The 27886-nt window shown below is 55.0% G+C and overlaps 1 protein-coding gene across 1 annotated transcript in view; it reads left to right on the plus strand.

Moving 5' to 3' along the window:
• Positions 1 to 8566: 8566 nt before the first annotated feature.
• The window catches only part of Cntn2 (contactin 2 (axonal)), a 30549-nt gene continuing 11229 nt past the window's right edge, over positions 8567 to 27886 (plus strand). The window contains exons 1-13 of the mRNA XM_005375340.1: positions 8567 to 8822; positions 15917 to 16077; positions 20977 to 21121; positions 21230 to 21405; positions 21599 to 21694; positions 22015 to 22224; positions 22526 to 22625; positions 23898 to 24073; positions 24454 to 24590; positions 25036 to 25165; positions 26690 to 26840; positions 26949 to 27076; positions 27383 to 27558. Of these exons, the coding sequence (XP_005375397.1) occupies positions 16002 to 16077; positions 20977 to 21121; positions 21230 to 21405; positions 21599 to 21694; positions 22015 to 22224; positions 22526 to 22625; positions 23898 to 24073; positions 24454 to 24590; positions 25036 to 25165; positions 26690 to 26840; positions 26949 to 27076; positions 27383 to 27558 (1701 nt within the window). The 5' untranslated portion in view covers positions 8567 to 8822; positions 15917 to 16001. The remainder of the gene's footprint in view (positions 8823 to 15916; positions 16078 to 20976; positions 21122 to 21229; positions 21406 to 21598; positions 21695 to 22014; positions 22225 to 22525; positions 22626 to 23897; positions 24074 to 24453; positions 24591 to 25035; positions 25166 to 26689; positions 26841 to 26948; positions 27077 to 27382; positions 27559 to 27886) is intronic.

Genomic DNA, 27886 nt, shown 5'->3' on the forward strand with positions numbered 1-27886 from the left:
TTCCCAAAGTGCCAGGAGCCTCTCATCTGACAGCCAAGGCATCTGTTCCTCACACTCTCCAGAAGGCTGATGGGAGCGGTGCCAGGCACTTCTCCAAGGCTCCCAGCTTCACGCTCCTTCCACCTGAGTCCAGGCACCCTGCTCCCCTAGTCCCCTGGGAGCATCTCTAGGCCCCTTGCTGCATCCCGGTACTCCTCCCTTGGTCATGGCTGGTGGCTTTGATAACCACCTCTCTCGCCAGAGTCAAGTTTACCTGGCCACCAGGTGGGAACCTATCCTGGTCCATGGGGGATGCAGGGCAAGAGGCTGTTCTCCTATTTGAGGTCTGCCCAGGGCCCGAGTAGGTATAGGAGCCATAGGTCACCAGGAAAGGGGAGACTCATCCCGGCCCCTCTCATCACCTCCTCCCTCAATGTACTCCATCTTCCAGCTGCTTGGTTCCAGGCCAGTGGAGTTCTGACTGCTCCCCAGTCCAGAAGACCTTTGGGAGTCTAGATGCCCCTGCCCCTGCCCCTGTACCTGCTTCTCAAATCTGTTACTTTGGGGCTGAGGAATCCTTAGATGTGGAGGATTGCCATAAGCATTGTGATTTGCTTAGCAACATCCTGACCCACACACACTAAATGCCAATGCATACCCTCCTCCCCAGCCCATACACAGTCCCATCATGATACCCACAGATTATTTAGGCTTCACCAAACATCCCCTGGTTGAGAATCACTGAGCTAAAGCAGGAAAGAAACCCAACACCTGAGTGTCAGTGAGGGACAGCTCCTTCATTTCTGATTCTAGGCTGCAGGTGACAGAGGCGTGGTCTAAACCAGGCTTGGCATCACTTTCTGCAAAGGACCAGTTAGTCAATGTTTTCCCCTGTGTGGCTGAACAGCCTCCACTGCCACTACTCAGCCCCCAGCATGGCATGAAAGCAGCCATAGGAAATATATAAATGAGCAGGCGTGGCTATGTTCCAATCAATGTTTATTTATGAACACAGAAATTTGAATTTCATATTATTTTTATGTGCCATAAAATATTCTTCTGATTTTTTTAACCAGTTAAAAATATAAAATGCATTCTTACCCCCACAGGCTATACCTCTGGCTTTAAGGGCCTCAGAGGGATGAAAACACTGACTCTTCCATGAGATTCACAAAGCAATGGTGGAGGCTGAAGTTGTGGATGGAGCCCTGCTCCCTTAGGGGTGGGAGCGGGGTCATCCCAGCCCGGCCAATTCTCTTTGAACCAGTTACTTCTGAAAGTGTTTTTAATAAGGCAACCAGATCAACAAAGTATTAGTAGCACACAGTACAAAATAGAACTCTGGGCTTCTTGTTTAAAATTTATACTTAATTCCCAGATGACAGCAGAAAAAAAACTAATGCACAGCCCCTCTGAGTGCAGGCTATGTGCACCTATGAAGCTGCCCTGGACCTTGCTTTCCCCCTGGGGAGGTCTGCACCCACCTCACAGCCTCTATCAGCCAGGGAACTTCAAGCTGCTCCTCAGACCGTAGTGGCCAGCTTACCCTAAGGGGCGTTCAGCCTGGGTGCCACATATAGTACCAGGTCGAGATGATGAGTAGGACGTTAAACCTACCCAGTGCTTCCCTCTCCAGGCTGCAAGCTGGAGTACCAGACTCCTCTTCCCTCACTGGACAGGGGAGGGGAGAGGAGCAGATCATGGCTGGAGTGTGTTCAAGGCTGCACCTGCTTGAAGGCATTTGCACTACACAAGTAGGGTACCCAGGGCAGGGACAGAAGTAGCCACATGTGCCCCAAAGCATCCCATGTAACTCCATCCTGAACCTCTAGAAAGGAACAGAGGACAAATATAAATACTGAGCACCGACACCAAGCCAAGAACAAAGGTATAAAGTGCAATAATGATGCCCATCACCACACAGATTGGAAAGCGGGCATCCTGTGACATGTAAGTGCATTGCAGAGGACATCTAAGGCCTATGGAAAGTCCAGAGCAGAGTTGGGGGTGATTACTGCTGGCCTAATTCTTGAGGGAGAGAGGGGAGGACTTAGCCAGGAGAAAAATTCTATTCCAAACAAGGAAGCCCCTTCCAGAAGGGCAAGTGGATAGATATAACTGGATGGAGTAGGGCAAGGTTAAGAAAGCAGAGTGGACTAAAGAGGGGACCAGATCACAGTTTCACCATGAGCCCTGGGTATTACAGAAGGAGCCGGGAATCTAACCTAGAGGCAAGAGAGGCTGGGGAATTGTCAGCAGGAGACTGACATGATGTGATTTGTATGCAGGGTAGCTCACTCTGACTGCAGTCGGGGTGGGAGAGGACCGAGGATGGCAGTAGAAACGTGAAGGCCATAGCGTAGACTGAGAGGGGGCAGGAGGAGACACGCTTAGGCGAGGCCTAGGGTAGGGCAAGATGGCAGGACTAAGTGGTTGGCAAGATGCAGGGTGGGGCTGTAGACAGGAAGGAGACAGAGGGTAGGAAAGGCTAAAGCATGCCATTCTCAGAGGTGGAATGCTATGGTCTTCTGAATATCTGTGTCTCTTCCCACCCCAATTCGTAAGTCAAAACCTAAACCCCCAATGTGATGGTATTCGGATGGGGGCCTTTGGGAATTAATGTGGTCATGAAGAGGGAACCCTGGAACTGGTATTAGTGCCCTTCTAAGGGGAGACATGAGGGCTTGCTCTGCTATCTGCTATGAGAAAATGGCCAAATACAAACCAGGAAGCCAGCTCTCACCACAGACTTCCAGACCTTCATCACCTTGCCTGTGACCTAAGCAGACTCCTGACTAGCCAACCTCTACCTCCGGGCCTGTGTCTCACCTGCACGCTTCACCTCCCCTGCCCCTGAGAGACTTTCAAAGCACATACCTCAGAGCCTCAGATCCCTGCAGATAAAGGGATGCTCTCAGATAAAGGCCCAGCCCCTCTTCCAACCTAGCCCTTCCTTACATGCTCAACTCAAGGCTCACACTAAACCCGTTGTGAAACTCCAGGCTGCCACCTTTGCGCCAGTAGCTGCTCCCTCCTGCAACACCCCTTCCTTCCTCCTCCTAGCCCATCCCATATCTGGGCTCCAGGGACTTCAGAGCCCTCCTGTAGGACTCATTGAAAATACTTTCTCTGTTCCTCAGCCTCAGCAGGCGAGAGTAGGGACCTCTCTATAGTACTCTCTGCAAATTTGGCTGATATCATTTACCAGATTGTATTTTATTTTTACATGTCAGTCTTACCATTAGATTGTGAGCTTCCAAGAACACATACTCATGTTTTATTCTCCTTGGTACCCCCAGCACTTGGTACAATATCTGATACAAGAGATATCAACACTTGCCTGTTAAGTGGATGAATGTTCAGACAGATGGGCAGATGGATGGACGGATACACTATTTTCTACCAATTTCTGACTATCATTTATTGAACACTCATTTTATTCTAGGTGCTGTGCTAGGGACTTTAAGTCCTAAATCTACTCAGGTTCTCAATTTCAAGCAGCAGAAACAGACTTTGACCATGATAAGCAGAAAAGGAGTCCATCAGAAGGTCATCAAGGGGCTCATAGAATCAATGTGAAGGGCAAAGAAATGACTCTGAAATGGGCAGGAACCAGAGGAGGTGAGCCAGAAGACACATGGAGGTCACATCTCAGGAACAGGCTGGTAAGGTTGCCACCAGTAGCATTACGCACCCTGGACACTCTACCTGCTGATCCAGAGGCCCGAGGTTCCCAGTGCCCCTCCACGGGTGTTCGGCAAGATTACATTATCTCATCAGACCCTTCTGATTCTGAGTCTCTTCTGCATTTCACAAATGGGGACTGAGGCTCAGAAGCCTAAAGTCACACAGCCAATGAATAGAGTTGGTGGAATAGGAACCAAGGTCCTCCTGACCCCACAGCCTACGGCTTCCCTGTTGTCTCTAGGGCACCACTGCCTTTCTTCCCGTGACAGCGGGGCTTTCTGGGTGGTGCTGCACATTTGTGGTGAGGTCATGCCCTGACATGTGTGGACCAAAGCTACTTGCTAGGCATTGTAGATCAGAGGTTCTGGATCCTGGAAAACAAGTGCTTGCCCGAGGCTCTGAGAGGCATGCAGAATCTAGTCAGGGATTCCAGGTTCTCCACCTGCCCCTTCTGGAGCCCATGTTGCATGGCTGCCTGTTACCACCCAAGGCGGGCTTGGTCAAGGACACCCAGTGTTCATCTGCTCTTGAGTCCACCCCACTCCCGAGGTCACAGCTGCCCCCAAGACTGTTCCCCTCCTACCCCCTGGATGGCATGACTCCTGCCAGGACCAAAAGATTCCCCTACTAGTATGCCTTCCTCAGACCCAGATGCCCAGGAGTAGAAGGCAGAGCTCCCCACAGGAAACCCGAGTACCAGTCCTGGTCCAAGCACCACCTCTCCTGCCCTGTGACCTTGGCTGGATCATTTCACCTTGCCAGGGTTTGCGTACCCCGCACCTCCGTCCCTCTCCACTGCCCAGTGCTCCACTCTCCCACTGCCTGCATCAGCCAAATTGTTTCATAAAAAACGAACTCAGGGTTCTTTGAGCTCTTTGGAGAGACCACATAAATGCAGGGCATTATTAGCATCATTACTATTAAATATTAATAATGACATTAGCATTGTCTATTATAAGCCTGAAAAAAAAGGCTTCAAGAGCCATGGGTTGAAATGGCAAAGAGAATAATTAGGCCCCTCTGGGCTACAGACCCCTCCAGGCCTTTAAGCAAAATGAGAAAGACCAGAGCAGACAGCGCCCTTTCGGCACCCCTGCTCCATCAACGTGGCTCCTCCAGACCCTGCACAAACCATGCTCTTCCCAGACGCCAGCATTCCTGGCTCCTGCATCCACTCCCCTCTGTGTATCCAGGCCCAAGCCAAGGCGCACCCTACCTCACCTCACTGAAACCTCACCCCTTGCTCGTCCCCTGCCTCCGCATCCTCACTGTCTTCCTCTCACCTAGTAGGTGACAAACACCTCCTGGGTCCTTCCCACTGAGCAGACTCTGTGCTAAGCAGGAGGGTGGGAGCTGGGAAATACAGACCTGGCTGTAGTGACCCTCCCTCCAGAGACTGCAGAAGCCAGGGAATGATGATCCAGATTTCAAATGGCACCTACGATTCACAAAGTTCTTTTAAAAATCATTATATTGAACCCAAATATCCTTACTACTATCCTAAGTGGGAGTAGGACCATTCCCATTTTACTGATGAAATGCATTCTCAAAGCTACAAAGTGTTGCTCAGTGACCTTCCCAATGCCATCCAGGTAGGAGTAGCAGAGCTGGGACAGAGTCTGTTCTCTTGATGACAGGTCCCAGAGCCAACCCAACCATTGCACAGACAGAGGCTAAGCAGAAGGGGCTCAGCCTCATGGGCCCACACCCTTATTTTACAAAAGAGTCTGAATCCCAGAAAGGCCAAGGGACAGGTGCCAACACCTGCTGAGCAGCTGCCACACTGAATCCTTCCTGTGTAATTCTGTGCTTACATCGGCTTGGCAAGGTGTGTCTCAAACCCCATATTCTGAACGAGGAGCGGAGTGACCCACCCCTGACCACACAGCTCTGCAGTAGCAGGACTGAGTGCTACACTCACATGTCTCAGCGTTTTGTTTCCCTCTCCTGGAGGGCAGAATGGAGAAGAGGACCCTTTCTGTTTTGTCAGCCCTTCTCTCCAAAGCTGCCAATGGACAGTCCCTTCCTGCTATCGGGCTGCTTCCAGAAAGGTTAAGCATACTTTGAAGACAGACGTCTTTCTCTGGCACTCAAATGCCTCCCCATTCTAGGCAGAGATGCTGCTCCATAAACATGTGGCCTCTCGGCAGCTCTGGAAAACAGTGTGAAGCCCACAACCAGAGGCCCAGTGCTGGTGCCCAGAGAAGCCAGGAGAGGAGGTGTGCAGATAGGTACCATGTCAGGGTCTCTCCTCTCTCCCCACTCATCCCCTGGACTGGGCCAGGGGCCCCTGTTGACCCCTTAGAGGCCCTCTGTACCACACTGCTGCTGACCTGCAGAGGTTGCAGCAGGGATAAACAGACAGGGTCAGGTGGTCCTCTAAATGCCCTCTGAGCCTCCTCATGGACAGTCCACGTTTACAGGCAAAACAGTGGTCATTTGTTCAGCCACCTGACCATCTTCTTCACCTTCTACCTTGCCCCGTTCGGGACTCAGCTTGGAGATGGGGTGTGGACAATATGGAGTTGGATTGATTCACCACACAGAGGAAAGTTGCCCTGAAGCCCAACCACAACAAGGACTCCAGGCTCTGGAATCCAGGCTCTGGAAAAAGAGGAAAGGGTTCTGTCCTCCATCCTGCTCGACCTCCACCGGAAGAGGGAACAGTGGGGTGGCTGACTTTTGCCGGACAGGGCTAAGCCGGGAGGCTGCTGCCAGAGCTTTCAGCCCTGCCACGCTACTGGCTCGCTGCTCACTGCGAGCATGTTCCTGACTGCTGCTGCATGTCAGCTGGTGGATGTGGGCGTAACAGTAATGACAACATGTGCCTCGGGGTGAGCACTTCAGGTCAAGCCAAGCGCTCGTCCTGAAGTTTGAGAGACATTCGAAACAGGTGCTACTTCTTTCATCAGCCTAATGGACCCCACAACAAAACTCAGCCTGGACCCCCAAACACTCACCCCATGCTCTCCTCAAAACAAGAGCATCTCTGAGGCTAGCACTGAGGATTGCCAACACCCACACACACAGAGAGACACACATCTGGGTCAAGCTCCCCTGAGAAGACAAAACTCTGAGAACTGTCCCACCAGATTCTGGTCTGGCTTAGTGAATATTCTTGTTTTCACTTATTGTGCCTGCTGAGGTCCACCCGGAATGGAGCAGCCTGGTGGCATTGGGATCTGAGTCTCTGAGAACAAAGTCCCTGCACTAATGGCCTTCCCCAAGGACCTGGGCCCACCGCAAGACCAGCTGCAGTCTTAAAATAGAGTCACATAGACCGTTGACTCCTGGGCCAGCTGATCTTCAGGCCTGATGCTCCCAGTAGTAGGAGCAGCATTCCCAGACAAGGGCCCTGCTCCTGCCAGGTTCCACAGGGGGAGCCCATGCAGAGCTTGTCTGCACAGCAGGGCTGACTTGGGGAGTCAGCAGAAGCCCAGGGCCAGTATGCCAGCAAATAGCATGACAGACAGACAAGACCATGAGGGCAGGGGCAGGAAAGGGAAGGACACCCTGGAAGGAGGTTAATGTGCTTGTCTTTCCAAAGCAACATTCAAAGGTATCCGAGAGTTATCCTTGGCAAAATCAGATGTCTCCACATCAGGAGCAAAGAAGATCAGCTCCCAAGTTGCCCGAGCCCATGGGAGGGGGAGGTGAAAGATGGGGAGGGAGCAGCCACTCAAGGGGTAGAGCCTCCCCTTCTCCTTTTCTAGGTCATCTGACTCGGAAAGACACAGAGCACTGCTCCATGCTTGACAGGTAAGGCATTGAACGCTCAGGGGCTAGCCGGCCCTGCCAGCTGTTGATGCATCTGGACTGCCCACCAGGCTTGCCACACACACGGGACAGCAGGGAGACCAGAGGAGGGTGAGACAACAGTGACAGCCTGACAGGACCGACTGATGCTGCAGATGGCTGGTCCCTCTGCCTCCAGGCCCTAGCTGTGCTGGGCTCAGCCCCGCATGACAGGAGCAGCCCAGGAGAGAGACATTGCCACTGACCAGCCCTGTGAGAGGCATCACAATCTCAGAGCTGGCAGGGACCTTGGCTATGTTGAACCCCTCAGGTCACCAGCGAGCCTCAGAGAGGGCAAGGCACTTAGCCAGATACACACAGCCAATCAGTAGCAGAGCCCAGAAAGCCCTTCGGGCATTCACACCCCGAATCCAGTGAGATGTTCATGACATCATGCTGCCGGTTGATAGAAACGGGCTTGGATCCATAGGCACTGATGTGCGGAGCTGTCCAAGGCCAATTACACAGTTTTAAAATATTTTGCAATCATGATGTACAAAGTGATCCCATTTTCATAAAACCACACTAACTGTAACTTGTACACAGAAAAATAACAAATCTGGAGACAGGTACTGTATTTGAATTCGGTGAGCGTGGTGGGCAAGGGACTTATGCTATCGATTTTTAAATTTCTTTCAGGGCTTAGATATTTTGACCAAAAGCTTGAGCTGCTTTTGAGCAAGGAAACAATGAAGATGAACATAGCAGGTGCACGCAGGCACCCTCTCCTTCTCCCAGGAAACTGGGGATTTCTGATTGGGAGCCCTCCCTTCCAAGAGGGGGTTTCTGGGTGAAACAAGAAGTTTGGGCTCCATGAGTCTCCAGGGTCTGAGGAGCAAGAGACACTTTCTTTGTCCCTCCTCCATCACCCCTCTCTAGCCCCTTAGCTTTGGGCTGGGCAGGAAGGGGGGCCGCGGGCCAGACAGCGCCCCGCGGCCGGCAGCCCAGCAGCTGCCCATGCATTATGGAAGACAGGCGCTGTGCTTGCTCCCTGGTCCTTAAATGACAGCAAATGAGGTAGAGCCAGGAGGGTGGGGACGGAAGGGGGCGGGAGGGGGGCCGAGGAAGCCATCTCCAGGGCCCCGAGCGTTGGCTGAGGACCGGAGCCAGCCAGTGAGCGGAGGCTGGGAGAGGGAGGAGCAGATCTTGATGCAGAGATGCTGCAGTGGCTCTGGGAGCGCACACACGCGCGCCCTCACTGCCACCGCCGCCGCCGCTGTGGCCGCCGCTGCACCAGGATAGCCAGCGACTGAGGCCGGCAGGGGCCTCCAGCAGCTGCCCGAGAGTTGGCTGCGGGGCCGTCTCTGCTCACCAACCCCAGCAGCATTCACCTGCCCATCCAGCCCCTTCCCTCACTGCAGGTAGGTGCCAAGCGCTTTTGTTTCTCCATCCCAGGGGCTTCCTAGGCACTGGGAGGTCAGGGGCTCCATGCCCAGCCCCTAAACACCCCATCTGTAACTTGGGAGGGGCCAGGGGCAGACAGGGATGCCCACCTGGCAGGGGCCAGTTTGACTTCTCACCCCAGCCCCAACCCGGCCACCGGACCCGACTGGCTCTCCCCACCCTGTCTACGTGGGCAGCATTCTCCAGGCTGAGCCTGCCCAGGAAGCTGGCCCCTGGGAGTGTGTCCAGGAATTCAGCTGGCCAGCTGGCCACAGCACCTGCCTGAGGACAGGGCAGAGGTTCCTGGGCCCACCCTGGCACCCCAGTCCGGTGACAGGCCAGTCTGGAAGGCCAGGCCCTGGGCCCTGACCCGCCCTGAGAAGCCCTGGATACAATGGAGCCTAGGTTCTCAAATTTGAGGTCAGCTGGGGGCTGCCTCTGCAGGGTGACCTCTTTGCAAAGTCTTGCCTCACTTGGACAGAGAGAGGGGCTGGGGAAGAGAGAGGAGAGAGTAGAGCACAAGTTTGGGCCAAGGCCTGTCCAGGAGCTTCAGTCCAGGGAGGAGAAACTGAGGCAAGCCACTCTCAGGTACGAGAGCCTGGAACACTGGGACTGTGATTCCTTCTCTTCCCCTCCCCCTTCCTCAACCTTGTCTTCTCCACAGATCTCTCCCCCTCAGCTTCATCGGTAGGAGGAAGGATTTTCTCAAAGTTGGGCTTTCCAGGGGGTTTTAGAAGGAGTAAGCAAGCCCAGCGCCCAGCGCTATGGGCCTAACTAATGGGCCAGAGGTGGGGAAGCAGCAAGTGACCCTGTGAGTGGCCAGAGCTGAATCCTGTCACCTTCTCCAACAGGAGCTGCCAGGTCCAGGAAGTGAGGGTTTCCAGTGAGGCAGGGCCTGCACAAGGAGAGTGTCCTGTGCTGCACTGGGCAGCGCGGCGCACCGTGCTGCTCCCTCTTGCAGGGGGCTGGGCCAGTGTACCCAGGGAAGGGCTGTCAGTCAAGGTTGTCTGGAGGTTTGGGAATCCAATGTGAACAGAAGAAATGGGCTGCACGCACCACCGCCCCAGCCCTGGACGAGGGTGGGTTTGAGCACTTTTTCTCTCTGTCCAAGAGGAAACAGGAGAAAGAAGAGCCCAAGCGTCTGGTCCCTCTCCCCAGCCTCTGGCCAAAGGGACTCTCACCCGCTTAGCCCCTCCGTCTCTCTGGTGCCTGGTCCCATGTCCCACTGGAAGGGATCCAACCAGGCAGGGGAGGTCAAGGGCAGCAAAGAATAGGCGATGTACGGGAGCCACTGGAGTGGCCGAGACTCCTGGGGGTGGGGCAGGGCGATAGCCAGGAGATCAGCACAGGTCCCCTCTCTCCTGGCCTGGGCTGCCATCCACCCTTCCCCATGGGGCCCACCCATTAACCACTTTCTAGCCAGGCCCAGGCAGAATCATTCGCGGGGCTTCTGCCCTAAGGTCAAAGACCCTTCAGATGTCCCACAGGAGTTTTCCCCAGTAACAGGGAGGCAGGAGATGAGGCAGACAGACCAGGGTCCCTGAGCTGATGGTGTCAAAGTCACCAAGGTCCACCTGCTTTCTGTGGGAGCCACTGCCATCTCCCACTAACCCCTAACCCTAAGTGTCAAGGGGGCAGAGGGCCAGGAGAGCAGAGCATGATGCCCCCAGAGATGGGCGGGGCTTCAGGGCCTGAATGCTCCCTCCATCTCCCCATCTGGCCAACCCCTTCCCTCTCGCCCCTCCTCTGCTCACATCAACTCCTCTGGCTTCAGATCTCACTCCTATCAAACCCCAACCGGCACTCTCTTTTGCCAGTGCAGAGACGCTGTGGGATGGGCTCTGAGCAAGTGCGCACCACGGGAGCGCAGACACACTGCCTGTCTGATGGGACTTGCTCCTGAGGAGTAGGGTCACAGCCCACAGTACCCTCTGCTCAGAGCCCATCAGTGCTACCTCTTGGGGGTTGTTGGGAGATGCATGGTCCGTCTGCCAGAAACTTTTTCAAGCCAAACGTTGGCAAAAAAGGACATTCAAAAACAGTCTGTAAGCCTAAGTGTGAGTGGTGTTCGTATTTTTTGGAGGGATTCCTAGGGCAGGACCAGGTTGTCAGGAAAGAGGGAAGAACTGGAGCAAAGCATACCCCAGTGAAGCAGAAGGATGTAGGTCAGACTGAGGGCCACACCTCCCCAGCAGGAAGGTGAGCAATGGGGCAATCTTCTTGGGGATGATGACTCTAAAGACGGCGTGGAGGCCTGGGGTCTGGTCCAAGGTTTGAGTCTCCCTAGAGGCAGCGGTTGGACGGTGACCTTTGAATTCCTTCTAGCCTCCAGTCATCCTCTTTCGCCCAGTTCCTGACTGTGACTCAGGAACCCATAAGATAGCTTTGCTTCCATTTCCCCCTGCATACCAGATGTTTCTCACCCTTCAGGAGGACCACTTCCCCCAAAGTAGACCGCATTCCTAGGGCTGCTGCTACCCTGGAGAATTCCTGGGACTTCTGTGTGCCCAGCGTTCCAGGTATTACCATCCCAGAGTGAAGAGGGCCCCTTCTGTGATTTAGTGAGTCCTTGCTACAGAATTAGGCCCAGTTTCTTTGTTTACTAAAAGGGATGCAAACAAAAGCAAAAGCATGTAACATTCTCACCCCAAACCCGAGTACCTTCCTGCCTAGGATAACTCAGCTCCAAGTGCACCTCAGCATCCTTCTCATCTCAGGAGCAACTGGGTCCCCTACTTAGATGTGAAAGCCAACCCTGCCCCTCCCAAGAGGCACCCAACCAGGCAAGGCCTTCTGGGTCTCCTCCAGCCAGAACCCACATCCTCTCCATATCTGCCAACCCAAAGACCTCAGGCTTCCCCCACCTGCCAGAGTGCAGCCGTCCTGCCCTGCAGTCCAAGCTTCTGCCCTGAACCCACCTGCAGGAAACTGTCTGAGGCCTGGAAAGGAGTCTCCTCTCAGCAGAGATAGAGGAACATTCAGACAGTGCTTTGCTGATATATGAGGAAATTTTCTCCTTGATTTGGTTCCTCAATAACAACTCAAAACAACTATCCTTGCTCCTGGCATGTTGAAAAAGGGCCCTTCTGGGGCTGAGGGTGTAGGTCATTGTCCCGCATCTGTCCAGCATGTGTGAGGCAAGGCGGCTGGGAGCTGGGAAGGAGAATCTCTTCCTGAGAGCCCATGATCATGTCCCAGCTGGGTCCCTCCCCAGCACATCGTATAGGGGACAATGCTCCCATGGACGTGTTCATGTGTCCCAGCCTGGGATGACTACTGGTGCTCGCCTAGGTCCTTCCACCTGTGGCATGTTAGAGGAGGAAGGTGCCTGCCCAGGATGGTGGATATGTCAGCGTCCTAAGCTCATGTGAATATGGCAGAGTGATATGACAGTGACAGTAATCCTGACTCGTGGATGAGCAAGGTTGCTTGGGACACATGGGCTGGGAGCATCCTCAGCTATAAAGTTTGCTCTTTCCTGAACACTTAAAATGGACCAGGTATGACTCTAACCTCATAACACTATAGTGCCTTAAAGCAGGTCCTACCCAGCTCTTCTTCACTGTGCAGATGGGAGACTGAAGCTGTTATGTTCTAGGGTCACAAGAACTAGTAAACACCAGACCCGCTGACTCACTAGCCTGCCCTATCTTAATATCCTGTGCTGTGTACAGGATAAAGGCCAAGGTGCAGACCCCAGGAGCTCCTGCAATTCTTTGAAGACTGGGAATAAATCATCTCTGCCCTCAACTGGGCTCCAAACCCCCCCTTTTCCAATCCACCACTCTTCCAAGTTGCCAGATCCCTTAATGTTTCAATCTCCATTACTGGAGGAGGAGAGGTAAAATTGGGGCCAGGAACTGGCATCCCAAGAGACAGCATTTGGAGGAGCGCATCTTTTCTCCTCTGAGTGGCTCCACGCAGCGGTCCTTAGCCCAGGAAATCCTGTCGTGTGCTGGAGCCTAGCTCACAGCCTGCTGTCCCCAGGCCCTTTGTTTCCTGAGCTCAGAACTCCTGCAGCACCCCTGAGTCCCCAAGTGGCCTGTTCCCCATGCACTGGAACCTCACAGGATCACTCCCCAATGGTGACAGCCTGTACCCGACCGTGCCAGTCTGTGCTTGCACCCCTGTGCCAGGGCAGCTGGCCTGGGTGAGGCTAGGCTGGCTCAGAGTTGGAGGAGGCTGCTCTGGCCCTGGCATAGCTCCACTCAGCCTTGCTCCTGACAAAAAGCCTCTGCCAGCCTGGGCATTCTAGAATGTGTCATAGGGCAGATGGTGAGGGGAGATGAATGGTCTCTGTGATTGTGAGCACATCTTATGGCCACCCTTGGTTGGTCAGGGAGCCCCCCAAAGGGTGTGTCTTTATCACCAGCTCCCTGTGCCCAGCATGGTGCCTGGTACAGGATTAGCACACACAATAATGAAATGAATACAGGGCAAGACCATATGCTCATCTGTAAGTGCACCGTGCATGTGTGCGTGCGTGCATGTGTGTGTGTGTGTGTGTGTGTGTGTGTGTGTGTGTGTGTGTGTGTTCATTCATGCAAGGCCTTGGCTCAGTGTACATCTGATCAGGCTGACTGGTCTCCAGTGCCCCCAAAGGCCATCCAAAGTCCTTCTTGACCCCACATACATCTCCTCTAAGACTGCAGATCTTGGTCCCCAGAGGGTCCCCAGGACCTTCAGGCTGAGGAGATGGCTGATAAAAGCCTGGATTAAACTGAAGTTTAAAATGAGCTGGGTTGGGTTACCTATGATCAATAGTAATTATCTATGGTGCTAGAAACAAAGGAAAATTGTGACCACTGCAGGATGGAGGTGACCACTGTGACGTCCATCTCTGCCTTGCTCTGGCACATTCCCAAAGCACCTACAGGCCAGGCCCCTCACAGGCTGGCCCCAGCTCTGCATGGAGCTCTTGGCACTGGCAGACTGACAGAGGGCCGAAGCAAATGATGATGGAGCATCTTCTGTGTGCCAGGCCCCAGTTTGTGGCACACCAGTGCCAAGGGGGTGGTTTTCAAACTCTTTGGAGAGATTCTCTCTCCACCAGGCAACCTCCTGCAAAGTCTAGTAGAGGAAGCAGAGATAAGTGGAGCTGTTCCGCAGCAGCAGGGAGGGGCCTGGGGCCCAGTCCTCTCTCCCACTCTCCCAACTATGGTCCCAGAGCAAGTCTGAGCAGCCTCAGGCCTCACAGCGGCTTGAGAACCATCCTGGGGCTCCACTGCCAAGTGTGCTTTATAATCTCCATGAGGCAGATGAGAGAAACTGAGGCTCACAGGGGACAACCTTGTCCAAGAAGCTCACAGAGCTGTACAGAGATGAGGTCATGTCACCCATCCCTGTTCATGCAGACCCCGCAATTTTCCATCTATCTCCAGGCCTCCCTTTTCTGAGGAGCACTCCTGCATCTGTATGGCACTTAGGGGCACACTTCTGAGACCGCCCTGCTGACCCTAGGGACGTGTGTGTGTGTGTGTGTGTGTGTGTGTGTGTGTGTGTGTGTGTGTGTTCATGCATACACCTACCAGCTCCTAGAAGAATAGAAGCACAGATGTTCTCAATCAGTTAAATGTGACACACAAGTAACACTTTCTGTGTGCCAGGCACTTTGCTAGAAACAGGGATACTAAGATGTACATGGCATGGTCTCTCGCCTTGGGGAGATCACAACCTTCTAGGGGAGACATCAGCTTCATGGGCAAGGCACCAAGAGTGTCACCAAGATCAGACCTGGAAGTTGGATGTGGTGGCACACCCGTACAGTCCCCACAACCGGGGGCAGAAGGGGCTGTGGCAGGAGGATTGCAAGCTGGAAGCCAGCCTGAGAAACTTAGTGAGATCTTGTCTGAAATGTAAAAAAAAAAAAAAAAATTAAAACTGATCAGAGCTGAATTCTAACTGTGTGCAGACGGGCGCATGTTGGGCACTCCCCAGCAGGGGTGGGATGTGAACAGGCCCTTTCTCGGGAGGCTCCCTGGACATCACCTGAGAAGGGGTGGTATGTGGGCGGATTCGGAGGGGCTGGGAACCCCAAGTCTTGGGATGACAGTGGCAGGAACAGCAAGGGGCGCCCTTCCAGGCATGTGGGGCTGGGGTTTGGGTGGGGAGGGAGGGCCGTCTGCTCACCACTGCCTCCCTAACTCCCGATTCTAGGCTCCACCCAGCCTCCCTTGCCACTGCCTCCCTGGCAGGCCCTGGGGCCGCTTCTCCCCCAACACCCAGTTCCTGCAGATGCCAGCAGCTGCTGAAATGGCAGAGGTCATGGGCGTCCTGTCCCTGCGGAGTTCTTTCTAAAGGGAGGGTGTGAAGGAGGCAGGGTGCACCCTGGGCTCTGTCCCTCTTAGTGCCTGCATAGACAGAATGCGGGCTTTGGGAGCTCCGGGTCTAACCAGGTCTCTGCTGTGCTGCAAAAGGGAGGCTGCTTTGGGGGCTGCATTAACCTCAGCCTAGAAGGTCCGCCGGGCCATTAGCCCACCTGGCCCAAGCATGGCTAATGGGGCCAAGCATTTAAATGCCTTACCTGGGCACTCTGGCCAGAGGCTGTGGATAAATCACGAGAGCCCTTCTCACTGCTAGAAAAGTGAAGTGGTCTCAAGATACTTAATGCAGCTCCCAGAGGCGCTGTTTAACCCCACCCAGGTGACTGTAGGGGAGAGGTAGAGGGAGGAATCAGCCCTGAACCCGAGTAGCCAGAGCATGATGTCACTGGTCCCCAGCCTAGGCACAGGCCCTGTGCCTGGACCCTACATCAAGAGCCATCATCAAGGAGCGAGCAGGTGGGGTTTTGCCTCCCAATTAGTCCCTGCTCTCACTTCCTGAGCAGCACCCGGCTGGCTGGCGGGGGCAGCCGGGAAACAGGGCAGACTCAGGTTCCCAGGGGGGCGGTAGGAGGCACTCAGCCTGGGGAAGAGCTCCTTGGTAATAGCCAAGCCCTTCCCCTGGGGCCCGGGAGGATGAGTGCCTCGGCGATTCGGGAAGCAGCCGGAGCAGCCAGTAAGAGCATCGCTGACCAGACAGGCCTGGGCCAGAGGGGTGCCTCGGCCTCACTCAGAGCTCTGTCTCCTCGCAGGTGCTTCTCAGCCTCCAGCCCGGGGCGCCTCAGCTGGCCTGAGGCTCCTCTCCTCAGATCCCCTCCTCCACCTGCACAGGCCACCATGGGGACACCCCCCAGGATGAAGCCACACCTGCCGCTGCTGCTGCTGGCCACCTCAGCCCTCGTCTCCTCCCCAGGTAAGAGGGTTCATGTGGGTTCTGAGGGGATGATTATATTGTCAAATCATTGCTATGATTTGGTGATGATTATGCAAATAATTGCCTCTGTATTGTTGCTAAAAATTCCCCATTTGTGGATCTTACCTGGCCTTTGAGGTTAGGAGAGGAAATGAATCTTTGTTATGCTGTAGATGAAGGAGGAATGACCCAGAGAGGGCAAGTGGCTTACTCGGGGTCACACAGCAAGACTATGGCACAACCAGATCTCTACACTCTCAGCCTGGAGCTGTACCATTTTTGCTTTTGTGTTTTGTGGTAGGGGGGTCAAACCCTGGGCCTCGCACATGCTAGGCAAGTGCACTACGTCTGTGCTACACCCCCACCCCTGGAGCTGGAACCTAAGGCTTCACTTCCCTCACAGGACTGCAAAGCTAAGGCTCAGTTCACGTTAACGATGGTGTCCACAGCTCACTTCAAGTGCCCAGCAGTCGCCTCGGACTGCTGTAGAATCTCTGCTACAGGAGACTGCAGTGACACCCCAGGACTGTGGGGGTTCCCTCCAGGGACAGTGTCACTGCAAAGGGACCAATGGAGGGCCGGACGTGGGCCGGGCTGAGGCCCAGCAGAGAAGCCCAACTCTCATTCTGGTGCTCAGCTTGGCTGAGGGAGGAGGGCCTGGAGAAGGGAGGGAGGTGAGACACAGGGCTGAGACAGCCCTGCTCCATCTGCGGAGGTGTCCAGGACCTGCTGCTCAGGGCCCCTGTGCTATTCCATCACCCCCTTTTCCCTGCCTGGCTGACCAAGTGTTTCTTCTTCCCCCAGAAGGGTCTGCAGTGGGGAGACTTGCACCCCAGTGCCTAAGTTACTTTTCTCTTGTTGTTGAGACAAAATACCCCACACCCAAAGTTAAAGGGGGAAAGGTTTATTTAGCTCACGGTTTATAGAAGTTTCAGTCCAAACTTGGCCACCTCCCTGCACATGGCAATCGCTGAAAAAGCAACAAAGGTCAGAGACAAGACTCTGTGTCTCTTATATTGCACACAGGCTACCTGGGCTAGGGCAGATGCATGTAGCGCTTACATCCTTACCTCCAGCCGGTGCCATGCCAAACCCATCAGTGGACTGATTTATTAATCACCCGCCCTTAGTCCCAGCACCACACACTCTAGATTCAGCCACCACTGAAAAAGCCCTCTGACTGTACAAGGCTTTGTGGGGGACATCTAGACACAAACCACAACACCCTGTACCCACGCTCCACCATCCTGGGATTCCCAGAGCTCAGACTGCACCTCCCCACATACAGCACCTGCGACATCAAGCTGGTGTTCTTTGGCTCCTCGTGCCCTCTGGCACACTTCCAGTTGTTCTCCTTACGTTCCTCAGTGCCTACCAATCCTGTACCCACTTCGCAGAGGCTGCTGGGAAACAGAGCTGATCCTAAGTGTAGGAGCCCAGGTAGCACAGAACAGGAGATCCACAGAGGCCAGAGGAGAAGTGCCTGGGCTCCTCAGTGTCCCCTCCCTCGGGTAGCTTGGTGCTGGACCTGCCCCTTCCTAAGCAACGGGTGCGGCAGCATCCAGGGGCCACAGGTCCACTGCCAGAGGCCAGGACCTACACCTTAGAGAGAAAGAGAGAGGGAGATGGAGAGGGAGGGAGAGGGAGAGGGAGAAGGAGATGTGGAAAATGTCATCACTTGTCCCCACCCCTGCCAGGAAGGTGCCTCAGTCCTTAGCTCTCTTGCTGCCCTGCTCTTGGGGAAAAGCCCTGGGTTCCAGGTGCCCTAATCAAGGAAAAGCAGGGAGAGCCGTGAGACTCCTCCCTGTTCAGCTCTCTAAGCCCTTCCCCTGCGAGGTCCCAGATGCCCAAGGAAAGAGTTACCAGGACAGGAACTAGGAGCAAATCTGTGAGCACAACGAACAAGGACAGCCAGAGCTGCTTTGCCTCTGTGTGTGTGTGTGTGTGTGTGTGTGTGTGTGTGTGTGTGTGTGTGCAAACACACATGTGTGGGAAGCTGCATGTGTGGTTGGGTGTGTATGCAGCTGTGGAGGAAAGTTGGGGGTATGTGGTGGTGTCTGTGGAGGTGGATGCTATGAGGCTGGAGGCATAAGTGGGGTGCAGCATGGAGGGGCACCATGTTTTGGAGGTGTCTGGGAGCCTAACACAGAGTTGGGCTCTCCACCGCCACCCTCTGGGATGCACGAGGCCTTCCGTACAGTGCGAGCTCTGGGCCCACGCAGCTGCCACCACCACCCAGGCAGATTCCCAGGAGTTGCTAGTGACTCTGATTCCTGGCCTCTGGGGTGGAACAGGGCCTTTGATGGTTCTGATGGAAAACGTGGGTGAAGAATCATGGACATCATGTTGTGTGGGTGCCCGTGTGTAATCCCAGCACTCTGGGAGGTTGAGGCAGGGGATCGCGAGTTCAAGCCCAGCCTGAGCAACTTAAAGACTTAGTGAAACTCAGTCTCAAAATAAAATATTAAAAAGGGAGAGAGAGAGAGAGAAAGCCCTGGGTTCAATCTCCAGTATCACAAAAAGAAGAGGGAGAAGGAGAAGGATGGGGAAAGGGGAGGGGAGAGAAGAGGGAGGAAGAGAAGGGAGGGAGGAGGAGGAGAAAAGAAAGAACAAAAAGAAAGCTACCCAAGGGCAAAATCTCCTGATCTGCTTCTTGCTGTATGGGACAAATTACTAAAGCTTTCTACATCTCAGGGTCTGCACTGGTATAAAGAGAAAATGAGGAGCCTATCCTGTCGTGTTTATAAGAAGGAAACACGGGAGCAATAAGCAGCGAGGGATTGACCAGTAACACCGAGTTGTGTTATTTCTTTAATTCATGTATTTGTTGTCAATAAATAGGCCTGTGGAATCGTGCGTATAGAAATAAGTCTACCTGGCCATGTGCAGCTGCTTGGGCATAGAACAAATGCATGTGTCTGGCCATGTGAGGCGCTGCGAGAGGCATGTGTGTATTATGCATGCATGTATGTGTGACACAAGTGTGCAGGTGAGCAATGTGGTGTGCACGTGGGTATTCAGGTGACCACAGGGTGTGCACATGGCGGAGTGCAGAAGAGAAAGGTTGTACAGGAAGAAAGACAGTCTCAGAGCATGTGTGTGCCTGGGCCCCTCCTCAGCCCCCACCACCCAGACCCCTCCTGGGAGCCGCTATTGTCCGAGGTGCTTCCCAGCATCCTGGCTGCCTCTCGCCTTCTCCTTCCCCTCCCCTCCCCGTGGTCCCAGCTGGAGCAGGGGTCCCTACCCTCCACCACCATCATTAACTGGGGATTAAGCTGGGCTTTCCAGCCGAGAAGATGCCGCGGCCCTCTGCGAGGCCTGGGGCAGCAGTGAGAGAGCGGGACGGTCGAGGTAGTGGGGAGTGGGGCGGGACACCTGCATCGGTGCTTCCTGGGAGCCCTGCCTCCTCCCTCATCCTGAGAGCTACTGAACAGCTGCCCCCAGCCCCCAGGGGCCAGGCCGGGCCTCAGCTGCAGCATTGGGTCCATCCTTGGAAGAGGCTGACAGCTGGATGCACTTGGAAAGGAGGCACTAATTGGTTAATGGGGGTCCCTCCCCTCCATCTACCAAGGAGGGCTGAAGTCAACTGCACTCAGAGGTAGGGGCCACTCAGGGAGCTGGCTCCCGCCGACACCACGGTGGCCAATCCAACTGGCCCGTCTTGTGGAAGGAGTGTGAGGCACTGTCCTCTCCATACTGGGAAGACAGGAAAGTGGTACTGAGAGAGGCGTCCGCCTCAGAGCAGGGCTGCCATGCCAACTGCACCTTCATGTGTGATACCCATCCGTTCAGCAACTTCTGGAGGCCTGAGATCTAGACCTGTCTGTGTCACAGGCTTGCTGTGTGACTACAGCAGGCAAGTCATTCCCTTTTCTGAGCCCCTTGAGTTGTGACACTGAGATTTTGTAAGACTGCCACCAATCAACCTGCCGCCATCCACCCGCGGTCAGCCCTTCCTTCTCCCCCAGCTCCTGCCCACCCACACGTGGGACCAGCAGACATTTGCTGAGCGCAGGCACCCTCCACCAGCTACCTTAGCGGGTTCTGACTGAACCCTCCTGCAGGGCCTGGGAGGCAGATTCATGCTCTTTCCTGTCCACAAGACTCCAAAGCTCAGAAGGCTACCATAACCTGCCCTGTGAGGCCCAGCCCAGCTGCAGCCAAAGCGCAGCCCCATAGATTCTAGGGACACACATCCTCACTGCCCCCTCTTTTTCTGCAGTACTGAGTATTGAATCCATGCTAGGCACAAGCTCTACCACTGAGCTCAATCCACCAGCACTTCTAACTTTTTGTTTTGAGACAAGATCTTGCTTAGTCACCCAGGCTGGCTTCAGACTTCCCAGAAAGCTGGGATTACAGGCCTGCACTGCCATGCCCATCTCAGATGGACTCTCTGAGGCTTCCCAATAAGTCTCCCAGGGCTGCAGCAACTGCTTCCCAGCACCCTGGTCCTAAACCATTATTATGTCGTACACCACCTTGCACTGTCAGTTTTCTGCCCACTTCCAGTCTTCACGCTCCCTCAAGGGGAAGGTCTGAGTCTGGTTCATTTCACAGCCCAGTGCCACGTATATAGCAGGTGCTTAATACCTGAGGGTACCACCATGGGTGAGTGACTGTGCTAATCTGACCAGATGGGGCCTGCCCAGCCCAGGCTATTCAATTTCAATTTTAAGTTAATTAAGATTAAATCATATTAAAAACTCAGTTCCTCAGCTGCAGTAGCCACATCTCCAGTTCTCAACAGCCACAGGTGGCCAGTGGCCACCATATTGGACAGTGCAGAAAATGGAACATTCTCATTGTTACGGAGACTATTGCTGGATGGCACAGCCCCAGGGGCCAGGCTCCAGCTAGCCCCAGGCCCTGAGGACTCTGGTGTGTCCCCATCTGCAGCTTGGAGTCTGGCCCAAGGATCCCCAACCACGTTTGGGCCTGTCTTTGAAGACCAGCCTCTCGGTCTGCTGTTCCCAGAGGAGTCCACAGAGGAGCAGGTGACACTGGCATGCCGGGCCCGGGCCAGCCCTCCTGCCACCTACAGGTGAGGCCCCTGCAGTGGGTGCGGGGAGGCCCTCGGAAGCCATGGCTTTCTCTCAGGTCAGCCCTGCCATCACAGGGCTGAGGTCCGCTCCTCTGTCCTCTGTGGCAGGTGGAAGATGAATGGCACCGAGATGAAGCTGGAACCGGGCTCCCGTCACCAGTTGGTAGGGGGCAACCTGGTCATCATGAACCCCACCAAAGCACAGGATGCCGGTGTCTACCAGTGCCTGGCCTCAAACCCCGTGGGCACCGTGGTCAGCAGGGAGGCCATCCTCCGCTTCGGCTGTGAGACTCAGGGTGGGGCCAAGACACTGGGGGAGGGCAAAAGAGGGCAAGAAAGGTGACTGGAAGGACAGGTGGACAGCCCCAAGCTAGGTTTTCCCACCCTCGCTAAAGAACTGCAGCTTTCCTGTGGAGGATGAGGTGGGGAGGGGACCAGGCCTGGAGGACAGTGCCTGAGCCCCACCTCTGTCCCCAGTTCTGCAGGAATTCTCCAAAGAGGAGCGAGACCCAGTGAAGGCCCACGAAGGCTGGGGTGTGATGCTGCCCTGTAATCCACCTGCCCACTACCCAGGTGAGTGGGGACTCTGCAGGCGGGGACACGGGAAAGACTTCTGGATGCTCCGTGGAGGAAGGCTGGAGTAGGCAGGCAGGTGGCTAACTTTAAGTGACCTGTTTCTGTTATGTCTGCCCCTTGCTAGCTGCTCCTGATTGTAGGTCCCAAGCACCTAGCACTCTCTGAGGGCAGATTAGAGTCACATCTCTCCGCAGCCCCAGCCCAGGGCTTGGGGACTCAGGCCAGGGCCCAAAGACCACTGCCAGCATGTTAGGGTCCCACCCAGATCCCCCCTGAACCCAGAACTCCCTGGTTTCCTCCAACTCCTCACATCCTAGGCTTGTCCTACCGCTGGCTCCTCAACGAGTTCCCCAACTTCATCCCGACGGATGGGCGTCACTTCGTGTCCCAGACCACAGGGAACCTGTATATTGCACGGACCAATGCCTCGGACCTGGGCAACTACTCCTGCCTGGCCACCAGCCACATGGACTTCTCCACCAAGAGCGTCTTCAGCAAGTTCGCACAGCTCAACCTGGCTGCAGAAGGTCAGGGTCTCTGAGTGGGCACGACAGGAGGGGGAACTGAGAGGGAAAATGGGGTTCCCCTTAGAAATAGTGAAGAGCAACTCACATGGCACAGGAGTCAGGGTCTGGACCCTGGCCCTCCTGCAGCAAGGCCTCAGACCCTGTGCCAGGCCCAAGAATGGGAACAGGAGTCTCCCCAGATCCCACCCAACTGCCCAGCTGCACAAGCTCCAGCAGGCACTGCGGTCCTCCGATCCTGAGGGCTGGAGCCACACCTCCCTGGAGTCACTGCATGTGATTTGCAAGACCCTTCTCTCCCCAGATCCCCGGCTCTTTGCACCCAGCATCAAGGCTCGGTTCCCCGCAGAGACCTACGCACTGGTGGGACAGCAGGTCACCCTGGAATGCTTTGCCTTTGGGAAGTAAGTGGTGGGAGTGAGGCTCCCTAGGGTGGGACACAGCTTCCCAGGGACATAGGGTAAGAGTGGGCAAGGTCATGCACAGTCACCTCGGCCCCTCGCAGGGCCTATGAGCGCTGGACACTCTCTATAGATGAGACACCTCTCACCAGGGGTCTCATGTATGTGTCATGTGGTCCTTCGGCACACATGTAGGCTCAGATGGCTTGAGAAATCCCCAGGCTGCAGGCTATTGTGGACCCCAACCCAGCCTGCCTGGTTTAAACCCTACCTCTTCCACTTGCTGGTTAGGAGACCTTAGGTAAAACTGTGCCTCAGTTTCCTTGTTTATAAATAGTGATAACAGTAGGATAATAATAGCATCCTTGTGTGGGTTAAATGAGTATATATATATATACCATCATTACAACAGTGCCTGACATTTAGTAAATAGTCTATGAATGTTAACAGCTTTCTATTTCAAAAATTATAACAGAAAGTGTTATCTTTCTCACGCTCCCAGGAAAAGGAGTCACTGGAATTAGACTAAGCAATAGCAGATGCTCAATAAATGTTTGTGGGATGAATGAAAACATGTGACCTCAATTCCTTCATTCCTCAAATATGGGGCTGCTTTGTGAAAAGCCATTAGGCCTCCAGAAAACTCCCATGAAAAGCACATGGGAGGGCAACACTGGCCCTTTAAGACTCTCTGATTCCCAATTGGGCACAGTGGCTTGCCCCTATAATCCCAGCACTTAAGGAGGCTGAGGCAGAAGAATCACAAGTTCCAGCCCAGCCTGGTCAACTTAGTGAGATGCTGCCTCAAAACAAATTTTTATTTTTATTTTTTTAAATAAGGGGCTGAGGATGTAGCATCCCTAGGTTAGATACCCAGGACCAAACCAAAACAAACACACTGATTTGCAGTCCATTTCAATGCACAGATTACTAGTAGCTAAAGAGCCTTTCAGAAGTAGGGTGAAAGGACTCCTACAGACACAAGTCACAGGCCACATCGCGGTGAGGGCAAGCCACCTCAGCGCTGCCCAGGTTTGCGGCTTCAGGTCTGAGGCGGAGGACAGGGCAGGCCAGGAAGCTGGCTCGCGTTCTTTTGCGCTTGGACCTGGGGGAAGAGCATGAGAATGGGGCCCTGTGCCTCTGCCCGCTCCCAGGCCTGTGGTCCCCTGTCCAGCGGTGCAGCAGCCCCAGAGGGCCTGGAGTCTGGGTAACAGCAGTCCTGTACTCCAGAGAGCGCCAGCTCAGCCCGCCCCTCTGCCTCTGTCGCCCCGCCAGCCCCGTCCCCAGGATCAAGTGGCGCAAAGTGGACGGCTCCTTGTCCCCGCAGTGGGCCACCGCCGAGCCCACCCTGCAGATCCCCAGCGTGAGCTTCGAGGACGAGGGCACCTATGAGTGCGAGGCAGAGAACTCCAAGGGCCGCGACACCGTCCAGGGCCGCATCATCGTGCAGGGTACAGGGCGGGGACCCCTCGGCCTGCCTGCCCGCTGACGAAAAGGCCCGAGCTGGGAGGCTCCCTGTTGCCCCAGGGCTGCACGGGGGTCTGGAATCGCAGAGGCTACTCCTGCTGCTGTGGCCAGCTCAGAGCCTCAGCCAGGAGTGCGAAAAGCACACTGGAGGCTTCAGGACGACTTCAGTCGCTAAAACAGCCGCTGGGACAACCATGGAGTGCAATTTTCTCTCCTTTCCCCCTTTTCCCGCTTGTCTTCTCTGTCTGAGGGTGCAGGCAGCGCCCTCTGCTGTCTTAAACCAGTGCTGCAGTCTTTCTATTTCCATTCTATGAGCCGCGGCCGCTCCCGCTCATCCCAGGTTTCTCTCCCTTGCTCCTTACAGCTCAGCCCGAGTGGCTCAAGGTGATCGCAGACACAGAGGCCGACATAGGCGCCAACCTGCGCTGGGGCTGCGCAGCAGCTGGCAAGCCCCGGCCCACAGTGCGCTGGCTGCGGAACGGGGAGCCCCTGGCCTCCCAGGTAACGCCCTGGGGCCTCCTCCGGCACGACCCCCTCCTCTGCTCATCTGGTTCCCTAGGCACCCTCACGCTGCCCGGAGCACTAGCAGCCTCTCTGGGCCAATGGGATGTCATGGGGGGGATCTGGGTGCTCTTTTCCACCGGAGTCACACTGCCACAGTTTGGTCAACGGGATAGAATCTGGGAGACCGGGATGCGGGTACAACCCAGTCCCCCAAAACAGAGTGTGGTCGTCAGTGGGTCACCTGGCCCCTCTGACCTCGGGGAGGCCTGGTAATCGCAGATCCTGAGGCTCCGGGGGTCCCTGAGGCAGGACTGGATCCGTGAGCCCCATCCCAGGGGACTGTGAGGCTAGCACGCCCGCCCCCGCCTCCCCTTGTCCCTCCTCCCCTGCCGGAGCCTGACCCCCTGCCCTACCCTGCCCCGGGCCGGGTTCTCCTGCACAGAACCGCGTGGAGGTGCTGGCCGGGGACCTGCGGTTCTCCAAGCTGAGCCTGGAAGACTCAGGCATGTACCAGTGTGTGGCGGAAAACAAGCACGGCACCATCTACGCCAGCGCTGAGCTGGCCGTGCAAGGTATAGGGCCTGGGGAGGGGACTCAGTGAGTTCTGAGTTTCGGCATCTGTAACGCCCCCCCACACACACACACATACACACGTGTGCACACACACTCAAACTCACAGACACACGCGCACTCACGGGTAGGTTGCCTCGGTTTGCCAGCTGCATCTAGGAAGAACTGAGCTCAGGAAGGAGGTGAGCTCCCCACTGGGACAGGGTCTCTGATTCACCCCACGCCTGCCGCCCCCAAAGCCAATGTTTGCCACAGCAGAAAAAAAAGATGGCAAAAGGCACCGGCAACCTCATCAGTCAGGTTTGTGTTTAATGCAGTGCCTCCAGCCCTTGACCTTTGGCCGGTTACTTAATTTCTCTGCCTAGTTACTCAGTTTATCAAACATGAGGAATAATCGCCCTGTCTGCATCCTGCTGCCACAAGGAGTGAGATGAGAGAGGGGAGGCATCAAGGGCATGTCCTTTGTAGGACAGGTACTCAGCTCATGATAGCAGATGCTATTGTTTAGTTGTATAACTCAAGGCCATTGAGCCTCAGTTTCCCCATCTGTAAAATGGGTATATTGCTACCTGTCACTTTAAGTTATAGTGGGGCATCCCTAAGACTCATTCATTCATTCAACCAATACTTATTTAACACCTCCTAGAGAATGGAAACAAAAGTCTACAACTCTACCTGCAGGCAACTGGCAATCCAGTAGAGGGAGAGGGACAAACACAAACTGAAATAATTAAATAATTTCAGGTAGCATAAGGAAAATTCAGTAGTGTGAAGGTGGTAAGGTGGGTAGTTAGGTGGGGTGCCTGGAAAAGACTTCTTACGTTTGTGAGCTGAGTGTTAAGAAAAAGTCAGCCTGTGACTCTGGGGAATTTCCTGGCAAGCTTGATAGTCAGTGCAAAAGTCGTGAGGCAGGAAGAGCCTTGGCAACTTCAAAGAACAACAACAAAATCCAGATGCTTAGAATGCATGAGGGGAAGAGTGGAGCAGGTGTGATGGGAGAGGTGGGGGACTCGTGTTCAAGGAGTCTTGTGTTCAAGTTGTGAGGACCTGGACTTCATTTTGATTTGTCCTTTTAAAAAGCTGTTCCCAGCTGCTGGATAGAATGAGATTGTAGGAGGGAAACACAAACTGGAAGACTTTTCAATAACCCGGGCAGGCCAGGCACAGTGGTGCACACTTGTAATGCCAGCACTTGGGAGGCTAAGGCAGGAGGATCACTGTGAGTTCAAGGCCAACCTGAACTACATAGTGAGAGCTTATCTAAAAAATCATCATCATCATCATCATCATCATCATCATCATCACCATCACCATCACCATCCAGGCAGGAGGTGTAGTGGCCAGGAGCAGGGTGATGGCGGTGGGGTGCCGGGAAGGGGCTGCACTGTCTAGCCGTGCTGTGGGTGTGGGGCTCTAGGAGCTCCTGGCAGGTCTCTGGAGAGCTTAGCATATGGTCACATGACATCATCTCTGAGGGTGATGGGCGCTGCTACCTCTGCGTGGGTGGCTGTCCCCTCTCTTTCCAGCGCTGGCCCCGGACTTCAGGCAGAACCCCGTCCGGCGTCTGATCCCAGCGGCCCGAGGCGGGGAGATCAGCATCGCCTGCCAGCCACGGGCGGCACCCAAGGCCACCGTGCTCTGGAGCAAAGGCACTGAGATTCTGGTCAACAGCAGCAGGTGCCGCTCGCCCCCTCCCTGAGCCGCCCCACCCATCTTCCTGGTCTCCCCGTGCCCTGGCGACCGTGTGTCCTCAGGTGGGCCAGATCTGCTTCGTCCTTGCTGCAGAGTGACGGTGACTCCAGATGGCACCTTGATTATAAGGAACATCAGCCGCTCGGACGAAGGCAAATACACCTGCTTTGCTGAGAACTTCATGGGCAAGGCCAACAGCACGGGGGTCCTGTCTGTGCGAGGTACGGGCTGGGGCTTCAGCCAACAGGTGCCACCCTCCCCGCCATCCTGCTCTGGCTCTGAGTCGCCCCGGATTCAGGATCGCTTGGACCCACGCCCTCGCCCCTCCCCAGCCTGGCTCTGGCTTGCTGCCCCGCCTGAGCTCACAGGGGTGCCAAGGGTGGGGACATCCGTCAGTCACAGTACTCCGCCCATCCCTGTGGTGCAGTTCAGAGCCTCTTGTCCCACTGTGTACCCTTCCCTGGGCTTTCTCCTCCCCTGGCCACCCAGAGGCGTGGTTTTCTATTCTTGTTTTTTATTTTTTGCAGATGCAACGAAGATCACCCTGGCCCCCTCCAGTGCCGACATCAACCTGGGCGACAATCTGACCCTCCAATGCCATGCCTCCCATGACCCCACCATGGACCTCACCTTCACCTGGACCCTGGATGACTTCCCCATCGACTTTGATAAGCCTGGGGGGCATTATCGGAGGGCCAGTGTGGTGAGGCCCCTCCCTGCTTCCAGGCAGACAGGGGACACACTGGGTCCCCAGCCACGTTGCCCAGGGCCCCTCCACACAAGCTTACCCTTGAGCTAACGAGCAGCCTTCCTGGACCCAGCCAAAGATCGTGCATTCAGGCGAGGGTTAGAGACAAACAGGATTCTGAGCCCCAGGTGGGCCCTCCTGCTATTGCTCTTGTTACCCCAACCCCTGTACAGAGGACGGTGTCCCTGGCTGTTCTGGAGCACACCTTGCTGCTTCCCCCATAACCAGACAGGAAAACTGAGAGTTAGGGACCCCAGACAGCAAAAAGCAGGAGACTCCTGAG

This window comes from Chinchilla lanigera, unplaced genomic scaffold (genome assembly GCF_000276665.1).
Source record: "Chinchilla lanigera isolate Chin_1 unplaced genomic scaffold, ChiLan1.0 scaffold00005, whole genome shotgun sequence".
Classification (NCBI taxonomy): Eukaryota; Metazoa; Chordata; class Mammalia; order Rodentia; family Chinchillidae; genus Chinchilla; species Chinchilla lanigera.